At 42.1% G+C, this 15,756-nt stretch overlaps 1 protein-coding gene across 1 annotated transcript; it reads left to right on the plus strand.

Annotated features, from left to right (window-relative positions):
• Positions 1 to 5,143: 5,143 nt before the first annotated feature.
• krt8 (keratin 8) lies at positions 5,144 to 10,520 on the plus strand. The gene is made up of 8 exons (XM_062391382.1): positions 5,144 to 5,680; positions 7,382 to 7,590; positions 8,243 to 8,303; positions 8,441 to 8,536; positions 8,788 to 8,952; positions 9,099 to 9,224; positions 9,320 to 9,584; positions 9,686 to 10,520. The coding sequence occupies exons 1-8, from the start codon at positions 5,246 to 5,248 to the stop codon at positions 9,940 to 9,942; spliced, it is 1,614 nt and encodes a 537-aa protein (XP_062247366.1). The 5' UTR covers positions 5,144 to 5,245; the 3' UTR covers positions 9,943 to 10,520.
• The last annotated feature ends 5,236 nt before the right edge of the window (positions 10,521 to 15,756 follow it).

Consider the following 15,756-nt stretch of genomic DNA (forward strand, 5'->3'; position numbering starts at 1 on the left):
AATGATAGACATCTGTGAAATGTTTGTTTCTATTTTACTGATGATCAAACTCCCCATGGAACCATAAAGTAACAATGCAAAAATACAAAGACTCAAATCTACATGATGTTATCGCTGAATGAAAGTCAACCTCACACTAAGCTACCGGAGGTTACTTTCTAATCCAATATTTACCTAGAAAATCCCACATAATCTGCTGTTCCTTAGGAAAGTGAAGCAAAACAGGTTGGTGTAATAGGAGAGAGGGTCATCCTTCACCACTTAATGGTATGGAAAGTTCAACTGCAACACAATGAGGCCTTAAACACAAAGGGCTGTTCACAGTACAGGGGGATGGGGGCGTATCCTGTCAGGAAGGTGCTGCTGGACAACCTCAAGTTATTCTTCAGCACAAACATGCGGTCCAGTAAAAATCAACCATGTACAGTCGTCAAGTTTCACACATTAGAAATGCTTGTGTGAAGAGACACCCATTATAACCCACATTAATAAAACAGTTTAGTTGAGTGTAGGAACAAGTTATTCCTGAGATTTGGATAAGTTTCGTATGATGATTAACAATGGTTGAAAGGTCTTTCCGCCCAATGTGTCTTTTATATCTGAATGGAGCACTGTGGTGAGAGAGAGTCACACCCATCAACACACATGCAGACAGCCTTCCTCCCACACACAAACACACACACACACACACACACACACACACTACAATAGCATGTGACACTCTCAGTCAGAGATTTGTTTGTGACAAAGAGAGGTGCTCTGAGATGTTTATCCAAGCTGGTGTGCACACAGTTTAAAGGTTCGTCTCCATGTACAGTCATTTAACCTGCTTTAATCCTGTTTGTCGGTGCTCAGCTCCAGTCAAACAAGAAATATCAGCCAACTGGGTGGCTTATGATTCGCCGACAGATACAGTATCGGCTTCAGGCTATTGATATTGGATTGGCAAATGGTGACAATCACAGTAAGCATGTGATAGGTCCCGATGAAATCCTCATCACCACTGATAGAGGTGAATGGAATGAATGACAGGTAAATTCTGATAAGGCCCTTTGCAGAGTAAACACTATGTAAACCTAATCACAGATACAGAGATGTTACCAAATCTGCCTGTTTGGAATGTTCTGTTCTGTCACTTGTTTGTGTGTTGGAAGTTGGGTGCAGTGTGACGGTAGAAAACTTCATGTTCATCCTACCTGGTTTATCTGCAGTGAAGATTTTATGGTTTGAATTTGCCTTATTACTGTTCATGTGTGTGACTCAATAAGCAATGTATGAAAAGCTAATATCAGATCAGTGATATAACTTTTCAATATAAAAGACCTGAAATCCATCTTGATATAAAGCACGGCAACACAAAACTTACTTACTTTGAAGAGATATTGTCAAACAGTATCATATTATCAAAATGATCTGGTAGCGATTATATCTCAGTATATTGGCGAAGACATGTTCCACAGACTAACTGAGCACACTGCCCCATCCCCACTACTCTTAACATTTTGATAATGACAGTATAATAATAATCCTGGGCACAGACCTCTGCCTGCGTTTTGCAAACTTCAAATAATAACACTTAAAAATGCTCCAAAGAACATGTCTTTGTTCAGGGTGACACAGTCACACGAGGCATTGTTGATGTTTGGGTGTGCATGTCGGCTCCCTTGTGACCAGCAGTAACCTAAATCAAACCTTCCCGGTGAACAGTGATCTTCAGAGAAACATAACTCTGCCTGCATCTGTCATACTGCTCATTCACTCATAAAAACTACATTCATTACAATATACAAAGTGATTCTGATATCTCCCGAGGAAGAAGAGGAAGAAAGACGTTAATGTCATGCGCATTATACAACAAAGTTAATAATGCTGCTTCTCTTTGGTCCATTAAAAAACAAGCATAGTTCAATTTACTATAAAACCAGACAGTAAAGTCACAAACCTTAAATTACACTGATATGGAATCAGAGCACCTCCAAATGTACCAGGGAGGGTGATAAGCACAGCAGAGTCGAATTGGCTCATCACTCCCCCTGGAAACGCAGCAGAGAGAGCTGATACAGGGAAAAGACAGACAGGAGAAACACATGGTGAAGAGACTGAGCTGAGCTGAGCTGCAAACGAAAAGATGTTATGTGACTTATGTGGATTAATGGGATTTATGTTTGTTAATTTGAATTATATAAAAAGAACTATGAAACTAGTCAGTGGCTGCCGTCTGCCTGTTGTTGGGACACCCACAGTAGGGAAGGGCTTTGTCACAATATGATATTGCACATGAATGAGCATAGGAGAATTGCACAAGGGCAAAGTATTTCAGTGTTTAATATTAAAAAATCCTTCAGCCTTTATTCTAGCAGTGATTAACGTGTGGATTTAGTAGCAGTAAATATATTTATAATGTATAAATAAGGATGAAATAATAGGAATATTGCTAAAATAGGAAATGGAAACAAAAAGTAAAACTAATTTAAGCAGGAGAGAATGCTGTTACACACAATGGATACAACGGCAAAATGCTTTATTCCTGTTGTCAGCACCCCTGCCGAATGCAGGAGGGATTTTAACGTCAGACCAAATTATCTAATCAAATACTATTAGTCACAACAACTATTTCCAGGAAAAGTCAAAAGTGAATGGGTTTTTAGCTTTAGCCTTTTAGTCAGTTATGTGATCAATACAGGCCCAGAAAGATACTCCTCAGATGCTCCATTCTTCAAAATATAAACAGACTGTAGCTCAGCAAGGATAATGAGAGTCATAGGATCCAAAACATCTTTCATAATTCATGGTGGGATTACTGAGATTCAATTAACTTCCCAGCGCCCTCAGAACAATCTGTGCCTGTTCATGTGGGTTTAAATCAGCTTCCTCCAAAAACCTGGTGATAATAAATTATATTCACCTCAGTCATGTGGATTTCACGTCTTTATTTTCATAATATTACATCAAACTTTCCTTATGTGGCAAAATTAAAAATTCAGATTCACTAAATTTTATCCGCATTGCCACGTGGTCTTTTTTCTCTCTCTGTTTCGGATAATCTAGTGAGCCCTTTGTGCTTTCCACACAGCAGTAGCTCTTGAGTTGGCATCCATTTTGGCTGAAAGGGGATGGGAGTGTATTTTATTTTGGTACGTTTCCATGGTGATAATGAGGGCAAGAGCCACTAGTGGGAAAGGAGGAGGGTTATAGAAGATGGAGACGAGAGAGAGGGCACGATGGAAGGGGGCCGGACTGGTAATCCCAAGACGTATGAGTCATCATGGTGTGGGACTGGAGGAGGAAATGAACGAGGGAGGATCGGAACGCTGGTAGGGTATTGGTGGAAGGACGGTTGAGGGTTAAGCCGACATGTTCACTGCTATATTTTCACCATGCAGCATGTTCTGAAACATGGTGAAGTTACAGGACAGGCAGGAATACCTGCAGAGATAGTCGTATCATTCTTCACTGGTGTTAATGCATGAGGGTTGTACCATAGATAGGTGTTTATAGAGAATAACTTGGTCACCTGAGTAAAGTGCAACTAACGCTGGCAGTCATATGTAAGCATTAATAAACTCTGACACTCGTGTTCATTGTTCTTTAAACCCTCAGGCTCAGTGGCGTTAACCTAAAAAAACCTCTCGTTCAACAGTAATGAAATCCAGATGGACAGAGCACTTCACCTGGTTTGCAGATACGAGTTTACAGAGCAGTACATGTGGTATGTATTATACTCTTGCAATAGGCCAGCGCCCAAGAAATGTGAACACCCCTTCAAAATACCGTATTGTTGGATACCACTGTGGTAACACTTGTGGGCTGTAATTTCCATTATGTATATATAACTTACATATAGCTGATGAATAAAATATATATATATATATATATATATATATATATATATGTATATATAGGCATAAAAACTGGTGGACTGTGCTGGTCGATAGGGTCACCTTTATACTGAAGCAGGCACTAACTGTTTCCCCTGTATCCAGTCCATAAAAGCTGCAGCCAGTGCCATTTCACTTCGGGGCCCCGGGCAAAAAACAACCTGGGGGGCCCAACACAATTGTCGATGCTGTTGACTTATATGATTTGCCACTCAGGTTTGCCTGGTTTGTCTAACCTGTTGCACTGCCCCTGGCTGCAGCCACAAATACAAACATGAGCGTGGTATCAATAAATCATTTTACTCTTGCAACAAATTAGATAAGTGCATTCCACAAAATGATGACGTATACCTTTAAGAAGACAGGATGAACAGTGTAGAATAAAACTTGTTGGGATTAGCTGCTTTTGTGCAAGTTTTATGCGCATTCACTGTACATATTTTCGCACTGCACATATTTCCCTGTCTTTACACTATATATTTATTAGTCTCATTACATTCATATTTTCTATATATTTTAAATACTTCTCACACTTAAGTATTGCATGTTACTTATTACTTGCTGACGCCCTTTTGACTCTTCCCCATCATGGGACTAATAAAGGAGTATCTTATCTTATATTATTAATTATTATTGTGCATGACACATTGAACATTGTGAAGTAACAGGAAGGACGCGAATGGGACAGAAAATTGTGGCAAAATAAATGTTAAGTACTATCAAATTTACTCTTATTAATTAAACACCATTATATCACATTTTACATTCCACGTTCACTGTCGTATGGGCCAACAGTACATCAGCAACAACCCCCCCCCCCCCATACACACACAGGCACAACTTATCGTTGCATTATACATACACATTAATGTACACCTGCATGAATGTGAATGTGCACACCCACTAGGACACACCGAAACTTTTTGTGAGCATTTTCTGCTTAGTTATTTTTCTTTGAAAAACGTAATCAGACCTCCAGATCCGACTTGCTGAATCAGCTGTGGTGTGTTTGAGTAACTTCACAAGACTGGACACACAGAAATGTGACTGCCCGACAATCCTCGCCAAAGATAAGGTTTTCTCTAACAACAGAGAGAAGCGCATGTAGAAAGCGCAGGTAATGGTTTTGAGTGTCTGGACAATGTGTCATGGAGGTGTACAGTTACAGCCCTGCCTCCCTCTCTCTCCCTGCCCTTCAGCCAATGGCAGCTCGGGCCAGGCTCCTCCCACATCATCAGGCTTTAAAACTCCTCAGTAGTTTCTTCTCTGTCTACCAACTCTGGTCTCTCCCCTCTGCCTGCCTGCCTTGCAATCCAAGCCCTTCGGTCTGACCTTCCCAGGCTCACAAGTCCACTCCAGATTTCAGAATGTCCACCTACAAGAACACTTCGTATAGTGTAAAGTCTTCTTCTGCCCCACGGAACTTCAGCAGCAGTTCCTATGCTGGACCAAGCTCTGTCTCACGCAGAAGCTACGGTGTCCAGAGCTCCTATGGAGGAGGACAGAGCAGGGGCTTTGGAGGATCTGGCATCACCAGCAGCACTGCCTACAGCGTGAGCTCAGGCATGGGTGGCGCAGGTATGGGAATGGGCTATGGAAGTGGCATGGGTGGCGGCGGAGGTATGGGAATGGGCTTTGGTGGTGGCATGGGTGCTCAGGCCCCCATCACCGCAGTGACTGTGAACAGGAGCCTGCTGACCCCCCTGAACCTCTCGATTGACCCCAACATCCAAGTCGTCCGCACCCAGGAGAAGGAGCAGATCAAGGGCCTGAACAACCGCTTTGCCTCCTTCATTGACAAGGTAATATAGGGCAGATACAGTGGAGTCCAAAACTCTGAGACCGTTTTCAATTTAGAAGTGGTCTTATGGTTTTGGACCCTACCTTCGATGTGTGTACCAGAAAGTTATGGTTAATCAGGCACTAGCCTTTGCTAGATTCTCCACTCCAAACAGGAGTAGCTTAAGTTGGATGTAAAACTCAGTCAAAGTGTAGTCAAACAGTTTCAGTGCTGTGACATTGTTATGCAATATCTGATATCAAGGTCCATATGTTAGCCACATGTCTCGTCAATGCTGATTTCCTCACTCTTGCTGCGTTCAGAAAGTTGATTTATTCCCCTCTCTGCTTTCATCACCTCCCACAAATGCAGTTATGGCAAAAAAGATTGTATGCGCTCAAACTTCAGGGCTAGGCTCTCTATCTCTTTGGCTCAGAATGCCCTTTTATAGTGATGAAAAACAGATATGCAGAAAGGAGAGACAGAGAAAGACAAAGACAGCGAAAGAGAGAGAAAGCTAAGGGTGTGTCAGGGCAGAGCTCGGTGCTTGTGATACCAGTTACCTTGGGACTGGTCCCTCCCTTAGCTTGGGTGTGGCTCTATCTGCTGGCCTTGTGGCCTCCACCCCTCCCCAACACACACACACACAAAGTACTTAGTTATATTGTTAACCTCATGGCAAAAACTTCTTGGTCCCTGACAAACTTTTTAAGTAGAGCTCATTTGGCGAATGAAAACAAAGACCTTTAAGTTTTCAAATGTGCATTAAAGTCCAGCATTGGTGTTGTAGTCACGGGTGTTTTTGTCCTTTAAGGACTCTGCAGTGGGTTAATATTTAAAAGGCCAGTTGGTTTCATGTTCTTGTCAAGGCCAACTGACTATCAACTCTCTTTCTCCCTTTGACAAGGCAGATAAAGTGGATTTTGCATACTTATCAGAAGGGAAAAACTTTTGATCTATTTTCTCGTATCAGTATTTACTCGTGTTAAAATGAGGGCATGGTTGGATGTGACCTGAACTCTAATTTTGTTACATCTGCTTTCACTGTTTCACATTTGTTTCATAAGTCTGTACCTCCCCTCGTCCTATATGCTCACCTGCTACATGGCCTCTTCACTCCCCCCCCCCCCCTCACTTGGTTCTTTGTTCTTGTCCGTCATCACACCTCTAGTAGTTAAATATTTACTCTTCTGCATCTGCCTGCGGATGCATTTTGGCATCAACCCTCCTCTGGCCCTTTCTGCATTTGTCTTCCCTCAACGCACAAAAACAGGAAGACAAGGAAAGAGAGGGTTTAAGTGGATTTTTCCTCCATCACTGGTGTTTTCCAACCTCTTCTTGTTCTACTTCCTCTCTGCCCCCTGTCAGGATGCACATGCGTCATGTAGGCCTTCCTTTTTGGATTGGTAGGGCCAGTGTGGAAACTCAGCCAGTTTGCAGACCACAAATACAGATAAGAACAAAGACTGTAGACAATGAATGAATATGAGGGATGGTAATGTTAACCGCAAGGCAATGTTTTAGCAAGAGAAAGCGAAATTATATCAAGAAAATATCATTCATTGATCTGAAATGAGTAGGATTAAGTTTCCATGTGTGTAAGTCATTGATTCTTTGTAAAGGTTTTCCTAACTAATTCCTTTCTCAATGAACAAATGTGGTTATGAGCGTTGCACTCAACCAATGACATTTGTCTCTCCCTGCATCTCTCTGTGGCCATCAGGTGCGATTCTTGGAGCAGCAGAACAAAATGCTGGAGACCAAGTGGAACCTGTTGCAGGGGCAGACCACCACCCGCTCCAACATCGACGCCATGTTTGAGGCCTACATCACTAACCTGCGCAGACAGCTGGACAGCCTTGGCAACGACAAGATGAAGCTGGAGGCTGACCTGCACAACATGCAGGGCCTGGTGGAGGACTTCAAGAACAAGTGAGTGTGTTCAAACGTGAGGATTTTTGTGTCATCAGGCCTTTGTTTTGTTGCAAAAAGGCAAATGGCTCATAAATATAATATCATTGCATTCTTCAACATCAAGACACATGTTCAACAGTTCGAGTTAGATCTGAGCTTCAGGACAAGCCTTGCAGTACACACTGAGGAAATCATTATGCGGACTACTCCCTACATCTGTCCATTGTCTTGCGTCACACAAACTCGTGGGAATTACATCACTGAGAAGGCATGTTCTGAACAGCGATTACATTACATACGTCTGGAGCTAAAACTCATTTTTCAGAGTGGGCTGTCAACACAGCTGTCTATAGCTACACATAAGACGAGACAAGCCTAAATGTGTGGATGCTGACTCGCATGACACAAACAGGTACATGACACAACAGGCGCAAAACATAATTGTTAGTAGCGCACAAACAAATGGAGCATATCAGCTGGGAAGCCCGTGAGGGAGACATGTCAGTAATACCTCTTAGGCTGGGCCCTGAGTGAACAGACAATTTGAGGCTAATGTCCCACAGGAGTTCAAGATTTTGGAATGGACCACTTGTGCCTCCTAGTGTTACACCAGTGTATAAAATCTCAGAAGTGAATGGGAGCATGACCGATTTCTGTTTTCCCCTCTCAGGTATGAAGATGAGATCAACAAGCGCACAGAGTGTGAGAACGACTTTGTCCTCATCAAGAAGGTCAGCATCATGAGTCACGCAACTACAAATCTCTTACCTCATTTGCAGTTTCTTTCGGCATTTGATACTTCTCTTCCACTGAAGATTTGAATGTTATGATGTCTAAAAAATGCTTTTCTTTTTCTTTTTTTTGCCAGGATGTCGATGAGGCCTACATGAATAAGGTTGAGCTGGAGGCCAAACTCGAGAGCCTGACAGATGAGATCAACTTCCTCAGGTCGATCTATGAGGAGGTACGTTTCATCCTTTCCCTCTATGCTCAGCCCCTTTTCTGATTGATTAATCCAGTTATGGTAGGCGTATGACCCTTGTAGTGTGAATATAAAATAGGTTCCTACTTTGCTAAATCCGGGGTTTTTATTTAGATCCTTTTTCCATCTTGATTAACCTCTGGTCCCCCCCTTGGAAGTGCAGTAGCTTGATTTACTCAGTAAATTGGGGTTGACTAATCTCTCTTCTTCTCTTTTTCTTTTTACTTCTTCAGGAACTGCATGAGCTCCAGGGCCAGATCAAGGACACTTCAGTTGTTGTGGAGATGGACAACAGCCGTAACCTGGACATGGACTCCATTGTGGCTGAAGTCAAGGCACAGTATGAAGACATTGCCAATCGCTCCCGCGCTGAAGCAGAGACATGGTACAAGTCCAAGGTAATCACATTTTCTCATTAAACATGAAAGATTTTATATATCCATGGATCCTTTTTTCCCTACTGAAGTGAAATTGGATTTGTAAAAACCTTTTCAACCTTATCAGAAATACTGAACAATACCTTGTCTTGCTGATGTTCATTTAGTATGAGGAGATGCAGACATCCGCCAGCAGATATGGAGATGACCTGAGAAGTACCAAGACAGAGATATCAGACCTTAACCGCATGATCCAGAGACTCACATCAGAGATCGATTCCATTAAGGGACAGGTATGTCGATGTTTTGGCACAATAACATTTTGAGCCAGTGTATTATATTATATATTGGTGCCCCATGTTAAACACATGTTTAAATATTTTCACAGCGCGCCAACCTAGAGGCTCAGATCGCAGAGGCTGAGGAGCGTGGTGAAATTGCAGTGAAGGATGCCAAGGCCCGTATCAGGGACCTGGAAGATGCCCTGCAGAGAGCCAAACAGGACATGGCCCGCCAGATCCGAGAATACCAGGACCTGATGAACGTCAAGCTGGCTCTGGACATTGAGATTGCAACCTACAGGAAACTGCTCGAGGGAGAGGAAGACAGGCTGGCGACTGGCATCCAGTCTATCAACATCTCTCAGCAGAGCTGTAAGTCACCTTCGTTGACAGAGATTTCTGTCTTTTTGACCGAGCTTTTACAGGTTTTAACAAATTTCACACATTTTCTCCAACCTCTCCTTCTTCAACAGCAAGCTACAATGCTTTCCCCAAGGACAGCCTGAAGAGCAGCTACTCCAGCGGCTACTCCAGCGGTTTTAACAGTGGATATGGCGGTGGATATGGAGGTGGATACAGCAGTGGATATGGCAGCAGCGCGGGCGGCTTCAGTGGCGGCAGTTCTGGTGGCTACAGCACCTCCCAAACCAAGAAGAATGTCGTGATCAAAATGATCGAGACCAAGGATGGCAGGGTGGTGTCTGAGTCCTCCGAGGTCATTGAGGATTGAGCTGTCTAGTCTAGAGGTGTAGCCACCTGTCTACTATGATCGCCTCTGCCTCTCCGGTAGTTTTATACTCACAGTTCTCCCCTCACCCAAAGTAACGTAATACACAAGTCTGAAGTAAAATGCTTGCCATTCACTCTCCAATAGAGTCTAAACATGAAACAGTAAATCAACGCAAAGATCTGAAGGGACCAAAGAATTTAAGATCTGATGTCTGACTGTCTGTACTAAAAAGATTGTGTCTTAGAAAGTGAGATTAAGAAAAACTGGGCAAATTGCAAATATGAAGAAAACACTTCCTTGAAATGCGACAGCTATTCCATACACTGTTACCATCAAAACTGTGTTGCGTCAAATGGACTGTGGATTTGTCAAAGGAATGTGAATGTACTAAAACAATGCTTCAGTGTTGTTAAACTATGTATTAAAATTGCCTGCTACAGTAGGTAGTGCATGTCTTCCCTGTGCGTGTCCTGTAACTGAAACTGTTTGACCCCTTAGGAGGCTGTCCGCGTCATACTGTTGTCCTGAGGTGCTGATTTTGCTACCAAACCAAATAAAATGTGTTTACTGAAAAAAAACTGGCTTTATTTGAAATGATTAAGAATAAAGAAATATATATTTGGGAGGGAGCGTTTCGATAAAAGTATATTTATATTAGTATAATATTTATTTATTTGAATAAATGCATATTTGGCTAAAGTAAAAGTTTGATGTATTTCACATAATTTTACATCAAAGTCCTTAAAATATATGTATTGGTAAATTCACAAGACAGTTTTATGGAGCATTATTATTATTTTGTTTTTCATTTAGCTGATAAGCTGAAGTGCAGTAATTTTTCAATAATGTGACTATGGGTAAAAACATATTCTCTTTGTAAACTGCATTTTAAATTTAATTAGGTCAAAGGAGACATGCTATGCCACAACCAACATTTGCATTTTAAGTATTTGGCAGGTGGCATGTATGTCCACTATACAATTAATTATCTCAGATTTAATCAATTTTTTTAATCAGATTTAATTCTACCTGAGGAAAAGACAGACCCAACGACAGGTGATGATGCTGTCTCTCACATTCCTTGACTGATCTTTGGTCTGTGCAAGTACAATGTTGAGTTGATTTCAAACTAACTTATCTCAGGGCAACATTGTGGTTCAAACTGTTACCTCACAGCAGGAAGGTTCCCAGCTTGAATTCCTGTCTCGCCGGGGTCTTCCTGCATCAAGTTGGTCTAGTACTACTTCCTCCCTCAGGCCAGAGAGAAGCAGATTTGTGTTACGTTGTTTTGGGAATCTAAATTGTCCATTGGTGTGAATTGTTGTCTGTCTCTCTATGTTTGCCCCGGGATATGCTGGTGACTTGTTCGGGGCGTTAATCATATCTCACCCAGTATCTGCCGGGATTGGTTCCAGTTCCCCTCTGGACCCTTAAGAGGATTAGCAGTATATATATGGATGGATGAATAGGTTATCCTAGTTTATAATTTCAGGCAAACACATCATATATATGTTCAATTAGTTGATTTATCTTGAATTACTTGCTAATGATGTTGTTCTGCATGTTGGCCTCATCGCTTGCTTTCATTGCTATGATGTTCACTTTGTAGAAACAGGAATATATTCCTCTGCTGTGGCCTGAGTTAATGTAATAACAAGTTCATAGTTATAATTTAAATAATACAAAGAGGGTAGTTAATGTTCCATTTGCATCTGGGTTGGGCCTTGTGTTAGTTACAGCACATTGTGTAAGTAAGGCCAAACAGTAAGTATCTTTATCACTTAATATAATTCATACACAAAGGGCAAGTTTTCTGCAAGGTTTACCTAAATGTTGAAGCTGTGGAATAACTTTCAGTTAACGTAATTGGGTGACCGTAGTCTTGATGACCACTTAAAGCGCTTTACAGTACAGTTTTGCCATTCACTCATTCATATACACATTCATAGAGAAAAGTTCGAGAGGCAAAAAAAGTACCGTCTGGAACTGTATACAAGCATATATCCCAATACATGTTTCCTGTGTAGGTGTCTGGTTAGCAAACGGTAATCCACACCTTTGAGAAAGGAAACTGAGACACAGTGGCTTTGGTATGCAGGAAAAGGAGGAAATAACTTTATAAAAAAAACAAAAAAAACACAGCTTATTCCTCCACACAGAACTCTAGGCAGGAAAACACCCTAATGGCAGCAACTGGCAGAATGGAGCGTCTCTATATCATTAGGAGGCCCTGCATGAGCTGGATCAACAGGCTGGTGAAGACAAAGGTGCAGAAGCAAAGTGCAGACCTGCCCTCACAACTCCTCCTCAGGGAAGATGCTGCGAAAGAGGAGATGATGACCGAGCTGAGACACAGTGGAGAGAGCCGGTGGTGACATCAAGCTGGCATGGGAAACTGGAGGAATACCAAAAGAGTGCGAAGGAGGATGGAGAAGATGAAGCATGATGACCTGTTGACATCCATATGTTCAGAAATATCCTCTGGCACAAGCAGCAGCAACGTGATGAGGAAGAGGAGCCCACTAAAACACGAGCAGGGGAATTCATCAGATGTCGCCAGCCAATCAGAGGAGGAGGAGAGCTCAGTCAATCTGTTTCACACAAATTCCATCTTCATGAGACGGGAAGTATGACCAGTAAAACCTCCAGCTCGGACATAATAGACAATAGGCTGTATCTCCCTCCCTGCACCATACAGGTGCTGCAGTGTGGACCAGTGTGATTTATGAGTTGCTCACTGGAGGTGGAACTCTTTGGAAACCTACAGTATGGGTCTTTCCGCCTGGTATTGCCTCCTCTCCTTATCCTCATCCCCTCCCCTCCTCAAAAACACAAGGTGCACAGAGCTCTCATGTTCTTCAAAAATACATTTTTAAACTGCAAGATTTATTCAGCAGCTCATCAGGGAGAAGAGTTCCGTTTCTAAAACTGCATGTTGGAGATACAGATCAAAGGTTTCCAGACGCCTACATTAACTTTCATCTATCAGGGAGAAAAGATATTGATGTGCATCCATCTAAAAGCCTCCGAAGCTTTAAAACTTCAGAACAGGAAAAATATCTGTGACACATTTCAGGTACATTATTCATACAAGGCATAACAAATGGAAAATTGCATTTCCCCATTTCTATGATTAAAACTTTTACTTCTATTTATGCGTTACATCACTGCTCTGCTTGCATTACATTGGCTATAATTAGTTAAACTTAATATAATCATATGTATATAAATTATTTTAATGATCGTGGAGAGAGCCATCTAGCTCACCAATACAAAATTTGCCATATTAATCTAATTTTGTATTGGTTTGAGCTCAGGTGACTGTTGAGGCCAAAGCTTATATTTCATAACATTTTCAAACTCAAAGCCTTCAGTGACCCTTGGTACCCTACAGGTGGAGGTGTTGTCTTCCTGTTTCTCCAGCTTTTTCCTTCAATGAGTCACCACTCTCTATATTGATCCGACACATAAAAATCTGGTTGTGTTTTCATGTGTTCAGGGTAAACAATCTAAGAAGAAAATATATTAAACACACACACACACTCCGCGTCGCGATCACCGGGAGGTTTTAGTTGAAAGTCTTAACCCTTGTATGGTGTTCGGGTCTGTGGGACCCGTTTTTTAAGATTTGCTAAAAGAAAAATGATGCGATAAATATTGTTTTCAACCTGAGACTCATTGGTCTTGGCTCATTTTCTGTGGTGAACATATAAAACAACATATAGTGACTGTACACTGTACACCCCCCCTACACATTTACATTACATATGAGGTGTTCGGGTCCACTGGACCCAGGACTACGCAAAGTGTTAAATTGTACATTTCAAGCACCTCTGCTCCCACATTCCTGCACATTTTACGTTAAAGTTCTCTGCCAGTTCGTGCATTTCACAGGGATTCTGTTGATTCCCCTTTGGACTTGAAAACTCCGGCAAGGATAAGAACCTCAAAGTATGGAAATAAATGGGTTTCGTCCATCTCATTCCAGCTTTTTACGAAAACACGCTGTCCCTCCAAATTAGTGCAATCCAGAATGATTTTTGTAATGAAAAGCTTGTAAGAAGGCTTGATGTCCTGCACGAGTCACTGCTATCCGTGTCCGCCCTGGTTGCATCCTTATTACATTGGTAGCCATGCGGGGTGGCTAAAGGGCAAAAAGACCATTCAATTTCATAATTTTTTGACATCCATATGTTGGCTGCTGATGGCCTGGCCTGGATTTGGGACTGTCTACAGATTCACTTTTTACGTAGCTGGCTGATGGTCAATCTCATCCTCTTCTTCAAACTCACTGTCAGATTCTGAATTGACAGAAACATGATCTTCATATTCTCTACTCTTCCCTTCATTGACTTCCAAAGATTTTCTCTCTTCAAAAAATAATTTCTAAGGCTTGTTGTATCCCGCCCTTGTTGTAAATAAAATATAGATGTTTCATGCAAGACAGAGGATCTTGCAGGAAATCCCGCCCCCGATATGCAAATTGGGGCCGGGATACAACAAATAAATAGCTTTGACAATCGGGCTCCTTATCACAATCCTTGAAGATGGCAAAAAGGTTCTCTGCTCAGAGGGCCTTAGAAATGATTTTTGAAGAGAGAACGTCCTTGGTAGATAATGAAGGGGAGTTTTCAGAATATGAAGATCATGTTTCTGTAGATTCAGATTCTGAATCATATCTTGATTGTAATTGATGTTTCTTTGTTTTATTGCATTTTTTCACAAAAAACGAAAAAGCACTCTTTTTCATAAATGTGATTTAACAGGGGTAAATAACAAATAATAACCATATATGCTGTTTATATTGCTTGTAATTGGAATAAAGTAAACATCTGTTAAGTATTTTTACATAAATTGTTGTAGCTGTATTGTTTGAAAGAACGAATAATGCAGTGGGTCCACCAGACCCGCGAACATTGGCTGAGTGACCAAAACATGAACACCATACAAGGGTCAAAGTTTGACTGCTCGAGTTGTTAAAGTTTTGAAAAAGGCGGATTTCGCACAGAACGAGGCAGTTAATGCACATTTGGCTGGTGAAACAGGCCACACTTAACCCCCAGTTCGGACTATACCTGGGGTTAAAGGGGCCTAGCCTAGACTATACCCCGGGTACATTATGGCCTAGGCCAAAACTCAAAGCTAAAGGAACCAAAGGCTGAAAACAATCGTGTGGAGGAGCTGGAGGCTGAAAACACACAGCCGAAGGACCTGGAGGCTGAAATCAACTGTCTGGAGGAGCTGGAGGATGAAATGACGCGTCTGAAGGAGTTGGAGGCTAATAAGGCCAGGCTTAAGGAGCTGGTGGCTTGAAACACCTGGCTGGAGGAGACAGAGGCTGAAAATTACCTGTCAGGAGGGGCTAAAGGCTGAAAATGCAAGCCTGAAGTACACAGAGGCAACAAATGACCGTTTGTAGGAGTTGGAGGCTGAAAACGCTCGTCCAGAGGACCTAGAGGCTGAAATCATCGAGCTGAAGGAGCTTGAGGGTGAAAACCCTCATCTGGAGATGCACAATGCTGAAAACGCCTTGCTGGGGGAGACAGAAGCTGAAATTATCCGTCTGGAGGGGTTGGAGGGTGAAAACACAAGCCTGAAGGAGACGGAGGCAAAAAATGCCCATTTGGAGGAGCTTGACACTGAAAACAACCGTCTGGAGGAGATGGAGGCTGAAAACGCCTGTCAGGAGGAGCTGGAGGCTGAAAACAACCGTATGGAGGAGCCTGAGGCTGTAAATGCCTTGCGGAAGAATCTGGAGGTGGAAAAACATTGAGCTGTAGGAGCTGGAGGCTGAAAATACACACTTATACAGAT

Source organism: Platichthys flesus, chromosome 7 (assembly GCF_949316205.1).
Source record: "Platichthys flesus chromosome 7, fPlaFle2.1, whole genome shotgun sequence".
Classification (NCBI taxonomy): domain Eukaryota; kingdom Metazoa; phylum Chordata; class Actinopteri; order Pleuronectiformes; family Pleuronectidae; genus Platichthys; species Platichthys flesus.